At 43.1% G+C, this 13,674-nt stretch overlaps 1 protein-coding gene across 1 annotated transcript in view; it reads right to left on the bottom strand.

The window, feature by feature from the left end:
• LOC144195938 (zinc finger SWIM domain-containing protein 6-like) overlaps positions 1–13,674 on the bottom strand; it is a 47,050-nt gene continuing 33,376 nt past the window's right edge. The window contains exons 4-14 of the mRNA XM_077715838.1: positions 13,137–13,287; positions 11,397–11,576; positions 10,909–11,079; positions 10,683–10,829; positions 10,470–10,616; positions 9,829–10,089; positions 8,265–8,400; positions 1,928–2,085; positions 1,641–1,804; positions 1,448–1,529; positions 1–1,175 (exon numbers count right to left, since the gene is read on the bottom strand). Of these exons, the coding sequence (XP_077571964.1) occupies positions 310–1,175; positions 1,448–1,529; positions 1,641–1,804; positions 1,928–2,085; positions 8,265–8,400; positions 9,829–10,089; positions 10,470–10,616; positions 10,683–10,829; positions 10,909–11,079; positions 11,397–11,576; positions 13,137–13,287 (2,463 nt within the window). The 3' untranslated portion in view covers positions 1–309. The remainder of the gene's footprint in view (positions 1,176–1,447; positions 1,530–1,640; positions 1,805–1,927; positions 2,086–8,264; positions 8,401–9,828; positions 10,090–10,469; positions 10,617–10,682; positions 10,830–10,908; positions 11,080–11,396; positions 11,577–13,136; positions 13,288–13,674) is intronic.

Genomic DNA, 13,674 nt, shown 5'->3' on the forward strand with positions numbered 1-13,674 from the left:
CTGATTTGAGCCTCCGAGATATGCATTCCACTTTGTACTTTTACTTTGAAATTAATAGATCTTCAAGGGAGGTTCCAGTGTTGCCTTGAAGAGTAGCTGTTCTCAAATATCTGTTATTTTCTTTTCTATCAAATTTTTAATAAAGTGACTTTCATTCTGAAGCCACTCATGTCTCATTCCCCTAATGCACATAACGAAGTCTATGAAAAAAACGATGGGCGGCTGGCTGGGCTTGGTCTTTCCGAAAAGGTGACTGGCCTGACCGCAGTAAAAGAAGGCAGAATCGAGTCGGTATAAAAGTAGCGGAGCTCAGCCGAAGCGCTCCCTCACCAGCATCATGAGTTTCTTTTTGCCCTTGTAGATCTGTTTCAGGTTGTCTATGAACTGCGTGAATTGGATGTGTCCGTCATGTGCCATCATGAACGTCTCACGTGCCTTCCCCAGGAACTCAATGAACTCGCTGTAGTGTCGTGGGCTGATGTGCGTGAGGCGTGAGTGCGTGGTATTGATGTAGGCCCCGATGGTAGCGTCCAGCAGCTGCCTGAGCGGCGCCTTGTCCAGCGACATGAGCTTTCCCGAGTTTCGCCGGCTGTGCAGCGCCGACACCATTCCCGGCGTAGTCAGCGTACAGCGGCGCAAAATGTCCGAGAGCACCGTGGCGCACTTGACGCTCTTCACCACCAGCGGGATGACAGCGGCCAGCTCGTTCTTGCCCAGCGACTGACTGAGCGCGCAAGCCCAGAGCACGTCGTTGATGGCCGGGTGCGTGTCCTGGTTGTAGCTGAGGTTCAGGTGCGCCATGGCCAGCGTGGCCAGCTTGTAGGCGCGCATGGGGTAGCCACGGTGCTCCATGTAGCGCGCAATGGTAAACAGCTGCGTGTAGCTCATCCCCGTGGTGGCGGCGTCCAGTACAATCTGGTAGGCTGTCTCGAAGGCAATGTGGTCCTTTTCGCAGAGCGTCAGAGCCGAAAGCGCGCAGTTCTGGGGGTCCTTCATGGCGCACTGCAGGGCCAAGGTGCGAGCAGACGACGCCAGGTTCTCCTGCTGGTGGCAGTCCAGGTGTAGGCGCACAATGGTGCTGTTGGACATGACCGTGGTGGCCACGATGCTGGTGGCCTCGGTGGGAGTGAAGAGGGTGAACCAGCTCTGCATGATGCTGTCCAATGCGTACACGCCTAATGCAAACACACAACGTGCAAAGACCAAGGGGTGAACTACCTTACAGTTTCCATGCCGTTGATGTAATAACACAACTGGATCGTCTTTTACAAAATGGCAAAAATGCTTTTGTCATACTTTTCATGCTTCCCTACCACTTGACAACAGGAAGCTTTGTATTTTTCTCACAATTTTACGATGCGACATCTAAAATTAAAGTTTCTATGAGATGATAGCTTATTCATTCCATTTATTTTTAATAATTGAATACAACACAGCGATAACTTACCGACTTCCGTGGCACACGTGACTAGCCAGCGTACCATTTCTCGCCGCCTCCAGTTTAAGGTCGAAAGCGTTATTCTCATCACCTGATCAAGACAAAAGAAGCATCAGTTAACAGAAGCTCAATGGAAATATTTTAGTCCTGAGATGTATGGATCAAACCAATTGAGCCCCACAGTTTTCCACAGTGCACCTACTTGCAGTCCCAGCTCAAGGGCAACTTTTAGCAGCGTGATGTCAGGCAGGCTGTCCATCAGCGTGGCAATCTTGAACGCGTCTTGCGCCAGTTTGAAGATATGAGACGATGAGTGGATGTTCTTCTGGATAGACTCCAGCACTGTCTCCAGCCTCCGACTGTCACCTGAAAAACCAAGAGAACACAGTTGAATATATTTAGGGCGAGCAAGTGCACTAGATAGCCAAGCCTGTTTTGTCCTAATACTTTCACAGTTTGTTTTGCTAAGGCGTGTGCTAGAGTACATACCTTTGGCTGCAGTGAGCATGGTGGAGGCCAGCTCACACTGCTGAGATTCAATGTGGCTGAGCGTGAACCAGCGTGGGTAGCGGTTAGGTACCACCGACACAATATGGTGAGGCCTGGACAAATCGCCGGACGATGCCGCCGACTCCAACACGGGCAACCTGGGAAAAAAATGACATCATGTGATAAGATCCCACAATTTCAATGTTTTTTTATGATTTTCATGTAGCATGGGCTGATTTAGAGATTCGGGATTTGCAAAATGACAGTCATCAGGAGGAAAATGCAGATAGAGAGCCAACAGGAAAAGAAACATTATTATTTATAAACCCACCCGAGATGTAACAAAACTTTCGCAGAGTGAGATACATTTTACATACAAAGCCATGACTACTCTGTACAAAAGGCACACCTGCTGGATTGAGAGTGGCTATTGGGGAGATGAGAAATGAAAACCTTGAATATTAAAACATGGTTTCAGCGGACTAAAAATTTGCATACAACCCTCAAGTTGCTATTTAGTCAGCATGGATCTCAGCGAGACCTGCTTTGACCGGAGGAACCTCAAGCTCTCATCATTCTCATCATCAAGGCAAGATGGGCCAGGGTTTCTGAGGCTTATCCTGTGGCCGTCTCATCTCCTATTCTGCTTCACTCTTCCTGCTCTGTACCGCTCCCTTTTCAAAAGGTCTCCTCTGCTTCACAAGGCAGAAACCTGGCCTCCTCTCAACCAATCACAAAGCTAATTGACTCCGTGGGGAAATTAGAGGATTCACCTTCCAGCCGCACAGGGGCTGGACATACATCAAACAAATACCAGCACATGCTCACACACACATTCACATACAGACAAAGTCACACACACACACCTGCCCTTTTGGAACACATCAAAGCAACCCGGTAAAAAGCAACGTGATGCTCAACACCAACTTTCAATTTCGGCGCATGTTGTCCTGTTAGTGTACGAAGGCCTGTTCCAAAAGACACTTTCTGCATGACACAGTTGCCAAAACATGTTACTGTGAAAATGAATACTTGCAAGTAAAATTATCCCTTTTTTCTTCTTAAAAGGAACAGTTGCTGCTATTAAAAAGACCTATACAATATTCACAATTAAGCATTAGCATTTTTTTTTAGATTTACTAAGAAGCTCACATAACAGTATTACTTTGAAGCCAACTTGTGGGACAGCCAACTTTAATGCACTTAAATGCACAAAGTGGAAGTTAATGTTTGTTTATGCTTTTGTCTTAATGTGGCTACCAAAACCTGTGTAGTCCACTCGGCTGTTTTACTTTGCTTGTGTTTAATGATGTATAGTATTTATGTACAGTACTAGTGCATTTTTAGTCTGCCTATGCGTGTAGTGTGTTTTTCAAAGTTGTATGATAGCGCCAAATACGGTATTGTTTAGAGGTTAAGTAAAGGTTGGTTTTTGGTTGAAAAAATTAACGAGAGTTAACTACTACAGTTGATGAACAATGAGTGAGAGAAAGTTTGATCACATAATTATTATAATTGCCACTTGCACTGGCCCTTAACCCATTTTTGAAGAGATTTTAACCTTTTGAACTCACTTTTCCACAAATTTTGTGCAATGATGACACGGATGTTGTACAGCAGACTGCTGAGCAGCGAGGAGAGTTTGAAATCGAACTGTTGCTTGTCAATGACAAGATTTAGACAGTTGGTAGATGAAAATGGACCAAAATAAATCTGTCATATTTTGCATAATTGAACCCAAAGGGCAGTCAGGAGTATGCTGCAGGAAACAATACTGCTTTTAACCCAAGATTGAAATGTATTTTGATGATGCGCACCTCTGCTACGATCTTACTATCTATGAGTTCATTAACATGAATATGTTCATGCTGTCCCTTTATTAAATAAATCAATCTGAAGTAGAAAGTGCATTATCATGATGAGAATACACTCTCTTAAGCCAAATGCCCAGCAGACACTATAAGACTATGCACCTGAAGAGGATACAGCAGTATTCAGGCATAGTACAGACAATTTGTGCTTGCACAGCAGGGAACATTCCTATGTCGAGTAAGCTGAATAGTATTTTAAGAATGGATGGCATGGGCATGGGGAGATGTGTGCTGATAGCTAATAGCCAGTAGGTTGTGTCCCACAAGCAAACGGCTTCATCTCCAACCTCAACACCATCTGCCACGATAGCCAATTTTCGTTGCAGTCTGGGGTGAAATATTCAGTGCAGAGACGAGTGGTTTTCGGCCAGTCCTCTCTAGTCATCTCGCGTCTGTTGACGAAAACGCTTCCACAGATTCCTAGCGATATCTTTTAAAGAATTGAGCCATGTTATCACATTAGGTTTAGTAGTCAAACAATAGGCACGTGTATACTATTCTATTCTATGCAAAAATATGAAAGGAATGGATGGACTTTTAACTGATATAAGAAGGATGTGTGGCCTCGTGAGAGTGTAAACACCTCATGTAACATTATACTCTGGGCCTGAAGCTCTTGTAGCTCAGTGAGGCAGGCACACTTGTGATGCGGTTGCGTCATCTACTGGACTAATGGTTGCCATTATGTATGTTTACTGTGTGGGCTAGTAACCTAGAATTGAACAACTTGTCCATGAAACTTTTTTTTAGTTAATGTATGATTCACTGGCTGAATTTCTGTTATTTCAAGCTGTAATTGTGCAGGAACCAGTGAGGAGATGGGGAAGATCAGGTGCATAGATGTGAATCAATATAATTGTATGTACTGTTTTAACATGAACACTGCACTTGGATACAGTATAGTAAACTGTAACTCATTCCTGATTTACTGTAATATAAATGTATATTCTACATGAGACTGAGACTCTTAATAAACATTACACAGCAAGCGGGAAGTGACAAAAAAGAGCCTGCTATGATTCATATAATGTGGCGACCATTTGCACTTGTTTAAGATGGTCAAGCAAGAGCCGATTTCCTTCCTCTCTCCCCATCCAAAACACGAGTGACTAAAAGTCTTTGCCATACTGGGGGCCCTTGTGGAAGATTCCTGGGGTGCGGCAAAGCAAAGAAAAAGGGCCCTGGGTAAAAAAGATGGAGGCCTCATCAACATTCCACGCTTTGTTTGCTTTGCACCAGAGAGAGCCAGAGGGCCTTCATTGAATTGGAGCTGGAGAGGCCAGCCAGGACTGCTGAAAAATAACCTCCTCGACGTGTTGGGAGTGGAAATCCATATTGAGCTTTTGTTCGCTATCTTCTCCATAGGATGTTGTGCAAGCGTTCCCTCAAGTATATAAGTACAGTAGCATGCATCCATGCTGTGGGACCAGATCAAGTGAGAGTAGGCAAGATAGAAAACATCTCTGAACAAGGTCTATAGATGCAGGGGTTGCAGGGAAGATAAAGCCTGACACAGCTCACTTTGTTTTGTATACATATCTCAATGGAACCCCCGATAAGACAGAGGAAAGGGACAGGAAAGGCAAAACTGATCACAGGGCATATATAGGCCAAAAATCCATCACAGTCACAATGGAGTCTCCAATGTAGGTAGTAACATGCTTGTAGAGTACAGTAGAGTGCACTGTAAGCAATTCATCATAAAGTAAATGATGGCTAACAAACATTGCTGCTTTCTGAGACCCAAAATACGAGTCTGTATTACGTCGACAAGCATTGTTAACACTGAAAATGATTTTCTGCTAAAAAAGAATTTTGGCATATTAGAGGGTTTTAGAATGGGCGCAAAATCAAGAATATGGAAATAAACCACAGAACAAAAGGAAAAGCCAAAGAAGGGATTTGTCGTAGCTAACCTATATCGAGTTAATCTGGGATAATGAATTGGAGGTAGCACTCTTAAAACACCTAGAGATATATTTACCACAAGCGGAACAAAGATGTGGGAAGTGGGAGGTGGGGGACCCAGTTTGGCCTGTTTTACTCAAATCCCGAGGCCACCAGATGAGGTATTTGGTCAGCATCTCCATGACGACCAACCCTCCCCTGTGTCACGGTGTTTTTCTCATGTCGACAGTAAACCCCCTTTGCATCAGCAGACAAGAGCCCCTTCCATACACAACCTTCAGAGACCTCTGGGACTTTTCATTTTGGAGAATGTTGCAGACAATGAGAATAGACATTTTATTAGGGACTCTATTTGAATTTAATATTACAGATTAAGATTATACTTTTAAAACAGTCTGCGGTGTCTAGCCCCATTTCAAGCCAATGTCACTGCTTTAACATTGTCGCAATGAGAGCATAAACAGTGCTGCGTCGGCAAAGATTATGCAGCGGATCAAAGGTTGTGGATTATGGAGAGGATCTAGCTTCATTAGCATTGCAAGGCTTGTATCGCCTATGGAAATCGCGAATGAAAATACCAGGCGCTCTTTGGCTTTGGAGAAACAGCGATAAGGCAAATGTGGAAGAGCAACAAGAATCATATTCTTCTTCATCTCCTTCAACATTTTGATTCAACTCTAGTTTATTCTCTCCCAAACCAATATGTCAGGTCTGCATCACATTTGGTACACCCACGGTGCAAATATGTCTTAGTAGGAAACGTACAACCCTCTCAGTAAAGCCACGTATGTCCACCCACTTAAAATAGTGCCTCTTGTTTCATGTAAATTTCCATATAGATGTTAAAGGCAAAATTAGTCATTTCTGACATGATTAAATGTGAAGCTGTCAATTGTAGCCTAATACTAAAGGGGAGTAATGTGAAAAGGTCTTTTGCTCTCTCTCTCTCGCTCTGTGTGCATGTATCAATGATAATCTTATAATGGGGCCATTAAAATAGCCTTGGCTCCTTTACCTCCTCCTCTATATTTAACTGTCTACCATCCCATGGGAACGGTGAGCTATATGCTCTCGTATTACACTATGCTACATTACACACATTCATTATGTGCTGAGTAGACACCACCGGGCTCCCAAGAGCACCCATAAGTGGCCCGTATTATTCTAAATCGGCCTGTTTCACACGACAGCGGGGTGTGCGGAGGTGTAACAAGTGGGAGAGGTTGACTCTGGGAAAAGTTTGGTGAGCAGTTGTTGCGAGCGCTTCTTTGTTGTGTTCAATTAATCCAAGTGGGTTGCCCTCGCTAGGAAAAAAGCAGAACTTCATTCAAGTTATCATTCACCTGACTGTGCATTCAGACGACTAATTTTCCTTCAATTTCCACTACCTGCTGCCTTTTGCACACTCATTGGTGTGTGCGTATGCACCCCCTTCTCCTCATTATAGCCACACTAATTACACTCTCATTAACGTAATTAATATTCACTGATCCAGCTCCCGTGAGTCACAACATCAAAACACAGCAGCAGAGTCTGATTAACACACATTGTCCACACACTGATGCGCACGTAAACAACACACACAAAGGAGACCCAAAATAGAGAGATCACACACACCATTGGCACAAGAGGGATGCAGGCCAAAATAAACACACTCAACCACACAAAACGGTCTGGTGAAGACACATGACAAGATATTGAGCAGAGCAGTACTATCACGATCCTGAATTAATAATGCAGGTCCAAAAGGATTAACATAAACCCTTCAAGCTTAATTAAACCAAATGGCCAATGTCTGACTAAAGGTGTGACAGGCAAATTTGTTTGGCACATTTCAAACATTTTGAAGCAGCCGATTAGTGAGGTCACATTTTGTAAAAGTACTTTAAACTACAATTACAGGAGGTTAAATATTTCCACTCTGTCCAATAGAATAATTAAAATATTAAGATGTTTTATATGACCTCGGCCCACACCCAAAGGCAGGTGTGAATACTAGACGAGTGCAATAATACTCTGGTAAAATAATTACACATTTACTTTTTCATATGTATACTTTTCAGAAAATAAAATGTTAAATTTAGGTCTTTATAAATGTTGTGAAAATCAAGTAAACAACTTTCAAAGCCAAAAAAAGGGCCGTTTAATAATAAAAAACAATTGAGACTCAGTTTCTTTCACCGAGAAAAAGCAATACTTTTTGTTTGAATCCCAACTAAAACTAATAATTGTAAACACTGTTTGACTTTAAAATCTGTGCATGAGTGTGTGTGACACTGAGCTAGTGGAGTGGGTAACGATGTGTCCGAGTCACCAGAGAGCAGTTCTCCGCTGCTCAACAGCCCCTGATCTGTTTGATGGTGACTCAGCAAGGTTTAAATGTTTAACATTCATTCTTTCATGCATTAAATGGAGTGAGGGTCCCTAAAGTCCAGATCACAGTCATTGCCCCTAACTTAAGACCTAAAACTTAACAATGTCAGTAAGAGTGTGAGTTTTTAAATCTTTCCTTAAAAACAACAGCTCCCTTTAGAGTGTGTGTATAGTGCATCACCTACCGTATGGCTCTCAGTGCAATTTTGTACGCCAAATCAGCGTCATGAGGTAGGAGAGAGGTGAAGAGATAGCGTGCGAAGGTGTGCATGGGGACGCTTTCTCGATGGACGATCTCCCCGAGGCCAGAGTACGGACCAGCTGCAAAGGACAATCAATGTAAAGGCTCGCGTTAGTCAAAGACAGAATGGAAAGTATAGCATCCGTTTATAGTAGCTATGGAAATGCAATGCCGGTATTTAAAAAAGAAAAAGGGTAAACAGTCTGGTGTCTGTTTTTTTATGACACCACAATTTACATTTACAGTCTGTTAAATTCTACTGGTATACATTCATCTAAATGTTTAACTATTGTGGCTGTGGTTCTATTCGAAATTACCCAAACAGATCTCACATCTGCCACCGAAAGAAGTCATTTTGGAGGCTTTAAAGTGTTGTTTTACAAGGTTTCATACAATTATTTTGATTTTCTTTTCATATCTTAGACTTCTATTTTAGTTTGCTTGGGCGTTAATATAGCTTTTTACAATGTTTATAAGACATATCACATCAAATAGCAGTGACAGCTTTGAATAAGGTGGGAGCTGTGAAAATGGCAAAGCAAAAGAACTTCATCATTACTTGGGGAAAAAAACTATATCTTGTAAACATTTCTCCCTGATGGGGCTCTGTGTTCTCGTTATTTTTGATTAGCCTCTACGGAAATGACTTTCTTGAGCTTTCTTATAGGCTTCAGTGATATAGCACCACCTGTGGCTTGGAATGCTCTTTGGATGCATTTTTCCATAGGGCTGAGATATTTTTAACCATGTAGCGAGAAATAATATATTTGAAAATAGTATAAATACACACAGACATAGTGGTATAATGGTTTCTATGTTTTGGCCACGTGCCGTTTAAAAAAACAATGATGTCAAAAACCATATGGTCTGGCTGGCCTCGCACGCTCGCCCGTGTCCCACCCCACGCTGTCGTCTCTGGTGGGTTATTTTAAACCCCTAGACCACAGACCGCATCACAGGGTGGCGGTGATGCAGCCTCCAGGGGCCAAACTGGGTGTGTGAGCGTGGCGTTCTCTATGAGAAACAGAGCCAGAGGTGGGTGGTCGCGCCAGGCCCTGGTATGGATGGGGGTTTGGGTGGAGATGGGAGTCCAATTTTCACTCCTCCATGTTGTGTCTGCATTCTAAATGGACACACTGCTGTGTGTATAAAGTGCTGACACAATGTATTGCAAAGCTAAGAGCTTATTTTGGTCACCTTGGTCTCTATTTGTGCCACAAAATGAAAGGATAAAATATGCAGAAAACTACTAGTTCAACTACAAATTATGCACTCTCACATATTCGTTTTTATCTCTATATTGAATATAAAAAAAAATCATCAAATATGCGGCATAGAATGGCGGGTGGCTAGTATGTCTGTGAAATTGATCTCTGTTATTATTATGTGTAAAATAAATAAAATAAAAACATGGTATGCTAAAAAAAAGACATCATTCACTCTCAATGCATTATAGCCATTTACAAGAACCCCTAACACACATTCTTGCAAATGCGCCAGTGTTCTACCTTCAATCAGAAAGACAGCCTCCTTTCGAAAGATCTTGACAAGAGAATCGTCCACTTCCACTTCTTGAAGTTTGGCCAGCAGCTGCTCCTCGTTGCGGCACACCTTCTCCTGAGCGTACAGGCCGTCTGGCATCACGCGCTGCTGGCCCAGGCCCATCAGCGCCGTCTCCACTGCCAGAGCCACGTATGACTCGCCGTCGCTCAGCAGTCTCTGCACAGGCATTCTTTGGAGGTCTGCTCGAGTCACAACGCTAGAACAGTCTGTAAAGAGGCATGGCATTGAGGTGCTTTTGAGATTTTGAAACTTCAGTGTTGATAAATAGGAAAGAAAATTGGGTATAATTTTGCATAGCATAGCTAATTCTTGCCCAAATGACTCAATGTATAAATTAATAATCTACTCTTTTTAATATAAGGGTGAAAAACAATCCTGTGTATGGCCTTCATTGGTCAAACAGGTTATTTTCTGTGTTACAATATGATCAAAACACAGTCCAACAAGAGCATACATTTTCAGGGAACAGTAATAAGACATACACCGATAGAAAACAGACTTGGAAATGACACAGGGGAAAAAAAGGCAAAGTCAGGACATGCAAATTGAACACGCAATTATCTATTCAAAAAGTTATCTTTATTACCTGAGAGGTCCAAACAGGTATTGGATCCCTCGTCTCCCATCCGTCCCGACTCTGTCAGAGTGCTGAAGAGAGTGCCAATGGGATCCAAGGGATGTCCCACCCAGCCTTCCATGTTAGTAATGGAAGTGTGGCCTTTATGGAGCAACTCTGAGAAAAACAACATACTATTCATCAGCCATTCCATTCCATGGAAACTTAAAAATAAGGCATTACCTTTCTTGTGCCGGCGGAAGTGCTCAAGTTGCCGCTGCTGCTGCCGTCGTAACGTGTTGACCACGGCAATGGCCAGTCGGAGTGCTTCTCTTGGGTAACCGTGGGAACGCAGAGCATCCACCCTAGCGCAGGCTGTTGGGACGTGTTCTAGGAGAAAGACAAAGAGAATTGATAAGTAAATGGCGACGCCCATTGCACCGCTCGTGTTTCGATATAGTCCACTGACCGTGCCACAAAGGCCAGCCACGCGCATCAAAAAGGGAGCCCTCCTGGTTATCGTGGTAACAGTAGTTCGCGTAGAGGTCACTGGCGATGATGTGCTGCAGATGGCGGTCCTGCCAGTGCAGGTCGCAGGCCTCAATGGCACGCATGAACACAGTCCTATGGGGCCGTATCTCTGCAGAGAAGAGAGGATGAACATATTTACTTACACAATGTACCAATTTCACAGGAATTAGGGGTTTTATGTATATTTTTGTGTGAATACACATCAAGGAAATGTCCCTTATAGGCAGGTTCAATATGACCTTTTTTGCAAGGATATAATTTACAAAAAATCTCCAGGTACCTCAAAATCTATAAACTATATTCACAAAAACGCATTGTGTGCCTCAGTGATCAGTCAGGAGATTAAATGAGTCATCCGTTTGTGAAAGAAACAAAAAGAAAAGCCGCCTAATTATTTTATGACGATTTAGTTTGCGTGCCACCGACCTTGGTTGGCATGGGCACCCTGAGGCAGCGAGTGGGTAAGGTTGGGCAGTTCATTGCCGTGGTTTCCATCTTCCCAGGGGCATACGTCCACACTGTTCCAACTGCGCAACTGCTGCAACCAGGATGCCTTCTGCTCCGCCTTGCAGTGGGGATTCAGTACAATGCACATCCACAGGGCACCTGGTGAACACCAAAACATGAGGGTGTGTTAAAAGGTGGGGCAAATCTTATGCCACTGAGCTTTAAAGGTTATTAGCCACATCCAAGGTTATATACAATATGATGAAATGATATACAGTGGGCTCATTTTTTAATAACAGCAAAATCGAGCTTGAGGAGAGGTGTTTAGACTTTTCATAGTCAACATGCAACTTCAGGGTATCTTTCAAAGAAGTGCATCACTGAGAGTTCCCTCCCTGTTTTTCTCTCAGAACACATTTTGTACCCCACAAAAAAAGTATGCGAAAGAACTTAGGTAGTCCCGAGGCAACACAGACTGCACACACATCATTTTGGAGCAAATTGGAACAAACAGAATATGAAAAGTGGTTCGGCCTCATGGGATGTGGTTACATTCGGGGATATTACTCTGAAGGCTGTATTGCACTCCCCATTGTGCACGAGGATGGAAGTTGACGGACGGGTTTGGGAGAAAGGGCGAAGGCAAGGACAGTACTTGAAGAGGGGGGGGGGGGGGGGTGGTAGAACATAAAACAATTTAGAATAAAGTAGGAAAAGGAGATGTGGACAAGGAGGTTGGTCTTCGAGTCTATAGGAAAACGAGCAAACGCATGCTTAAAAGGAGGCGAAGACAAAAGAGTAAGGAAGGAGAGAGACAGCGAAAAGAAGAGAGTGAGAGAAAAGAAGCGAGCGCGGAGGCATTGAGCGCACATCACGGGGAACGATAAGGACACGAGAAGAAGGGTTTGAAGTGTCGACTTCAAAACGAAGAGCGCCGGCGCACACGTCCAATTCCGAGTGTGTGTGGTGCTGAAACAGATGAGATCATTGGGCTGTCCAAATAAAAAGTGCAAAATGAGAGCAAAAGGGAGAAGATACATCATTGTCAGCAGGCCGAGAGGCGAGACAACAAAGGCTGGGAAACAACATGATGGCTGTCTTCTATGTTTTTTATGCTTTGAGAGCCTGTCACATAGCCACTGAAATCAAAATCAATTAACGATAAGTTCAATGAACCTATGGTGATGAGCTGAGAATTTGCTTCTTAACATATAGCACTTTGAAGGTTAATGATCATGCTTTCATTGAACGTGGTGTATACGAGTGATATATAGTATGTAGAACATGTTTGAGGGGGTGTTGCATGTGTGTTTATGGCATATTTTTAGCATGTTGTCTATGTTTACAGAGTGCGAAACAGACAATCCACCACGAGGATGAAATGTGTTGGATGCATGTTGGTGGAATTTGCTACAGAATGTGGGTCAGGTTTGTTGAGTACAATGCCACCATGTTAGAGGATTGTATTGCAGGATATTGCTCATATTTGTGGAACGTGTTACTGCATCATGCCCATGTTTGAAGAGCTTTATCAGGCCAGAATTTAGACTCTAGAATTTGAGGGTGTGTAGCTGTGCGTGTATGTGTGCTTATGTGTACCATAAAAAAGGGATAAACACACAAACACGTGTGTGTCTTTAGGGCAATGTCTGGTTCCAATCAGGCACCTTGTTGAATCAGTGCGTGCTTTTGTATACTGTGTGTTTGTGCGTGTCGTACCCAATTCGTCCCAGAGCTGTCTGTACTTGTCTGTCATGGTGGTGCCTTGCTGTCTCCACAGCGCCAGCCGAGGGTCGGCCATGAACTGCTCTGTGATCAGTGTTAACATCCTCGCTCCGTTGGAGTCACGCATCTTCAGCATTTCACGCACCTACAGGGGCCAAAAGACAGAAACATCAAGATACGGACATACTACACACAGTAGCAATCATAATAATGGAATTTAATAGTGAATGAATTTTAAATATCACATTTCAAGTAACTAAAATAGTCTTTACGTTGCGTTATTCGTTCAGTCCACATGGGGCGATAAAATGAATATTTTCACTTTATAATGATGTACTACTGAATAAATGTGATTAATTGTATATGAAAATATGGTGCCTACCCTTATGAAAAAGTAACATCCTTTTATGATGTTTCTATTCTGTCATTCATCATTCAAATTCATTCATGTAATTCAAAAAGCAGCTTTTAATGTGATGTTTTTGATATGTTTTTGTTGGGTTTTAAATGCCGCCTTGGTTCCCGACTTTAG

Source organism: Stigmatopora nigra, chromosome 4 (genome assembly GCF_051989575.1).
Source record: "Stigmatopora nigra isolate UIUO_SnigA chromosome 4, RoL_Snig_1.1, whole genome shotgun sequence".
NCBI lineage: Eukaryota > Metazoa > Chordata > Actinopteri > Syngnathiformes > Syngnathidae > Stigmatopora > Stigmatopora nigra.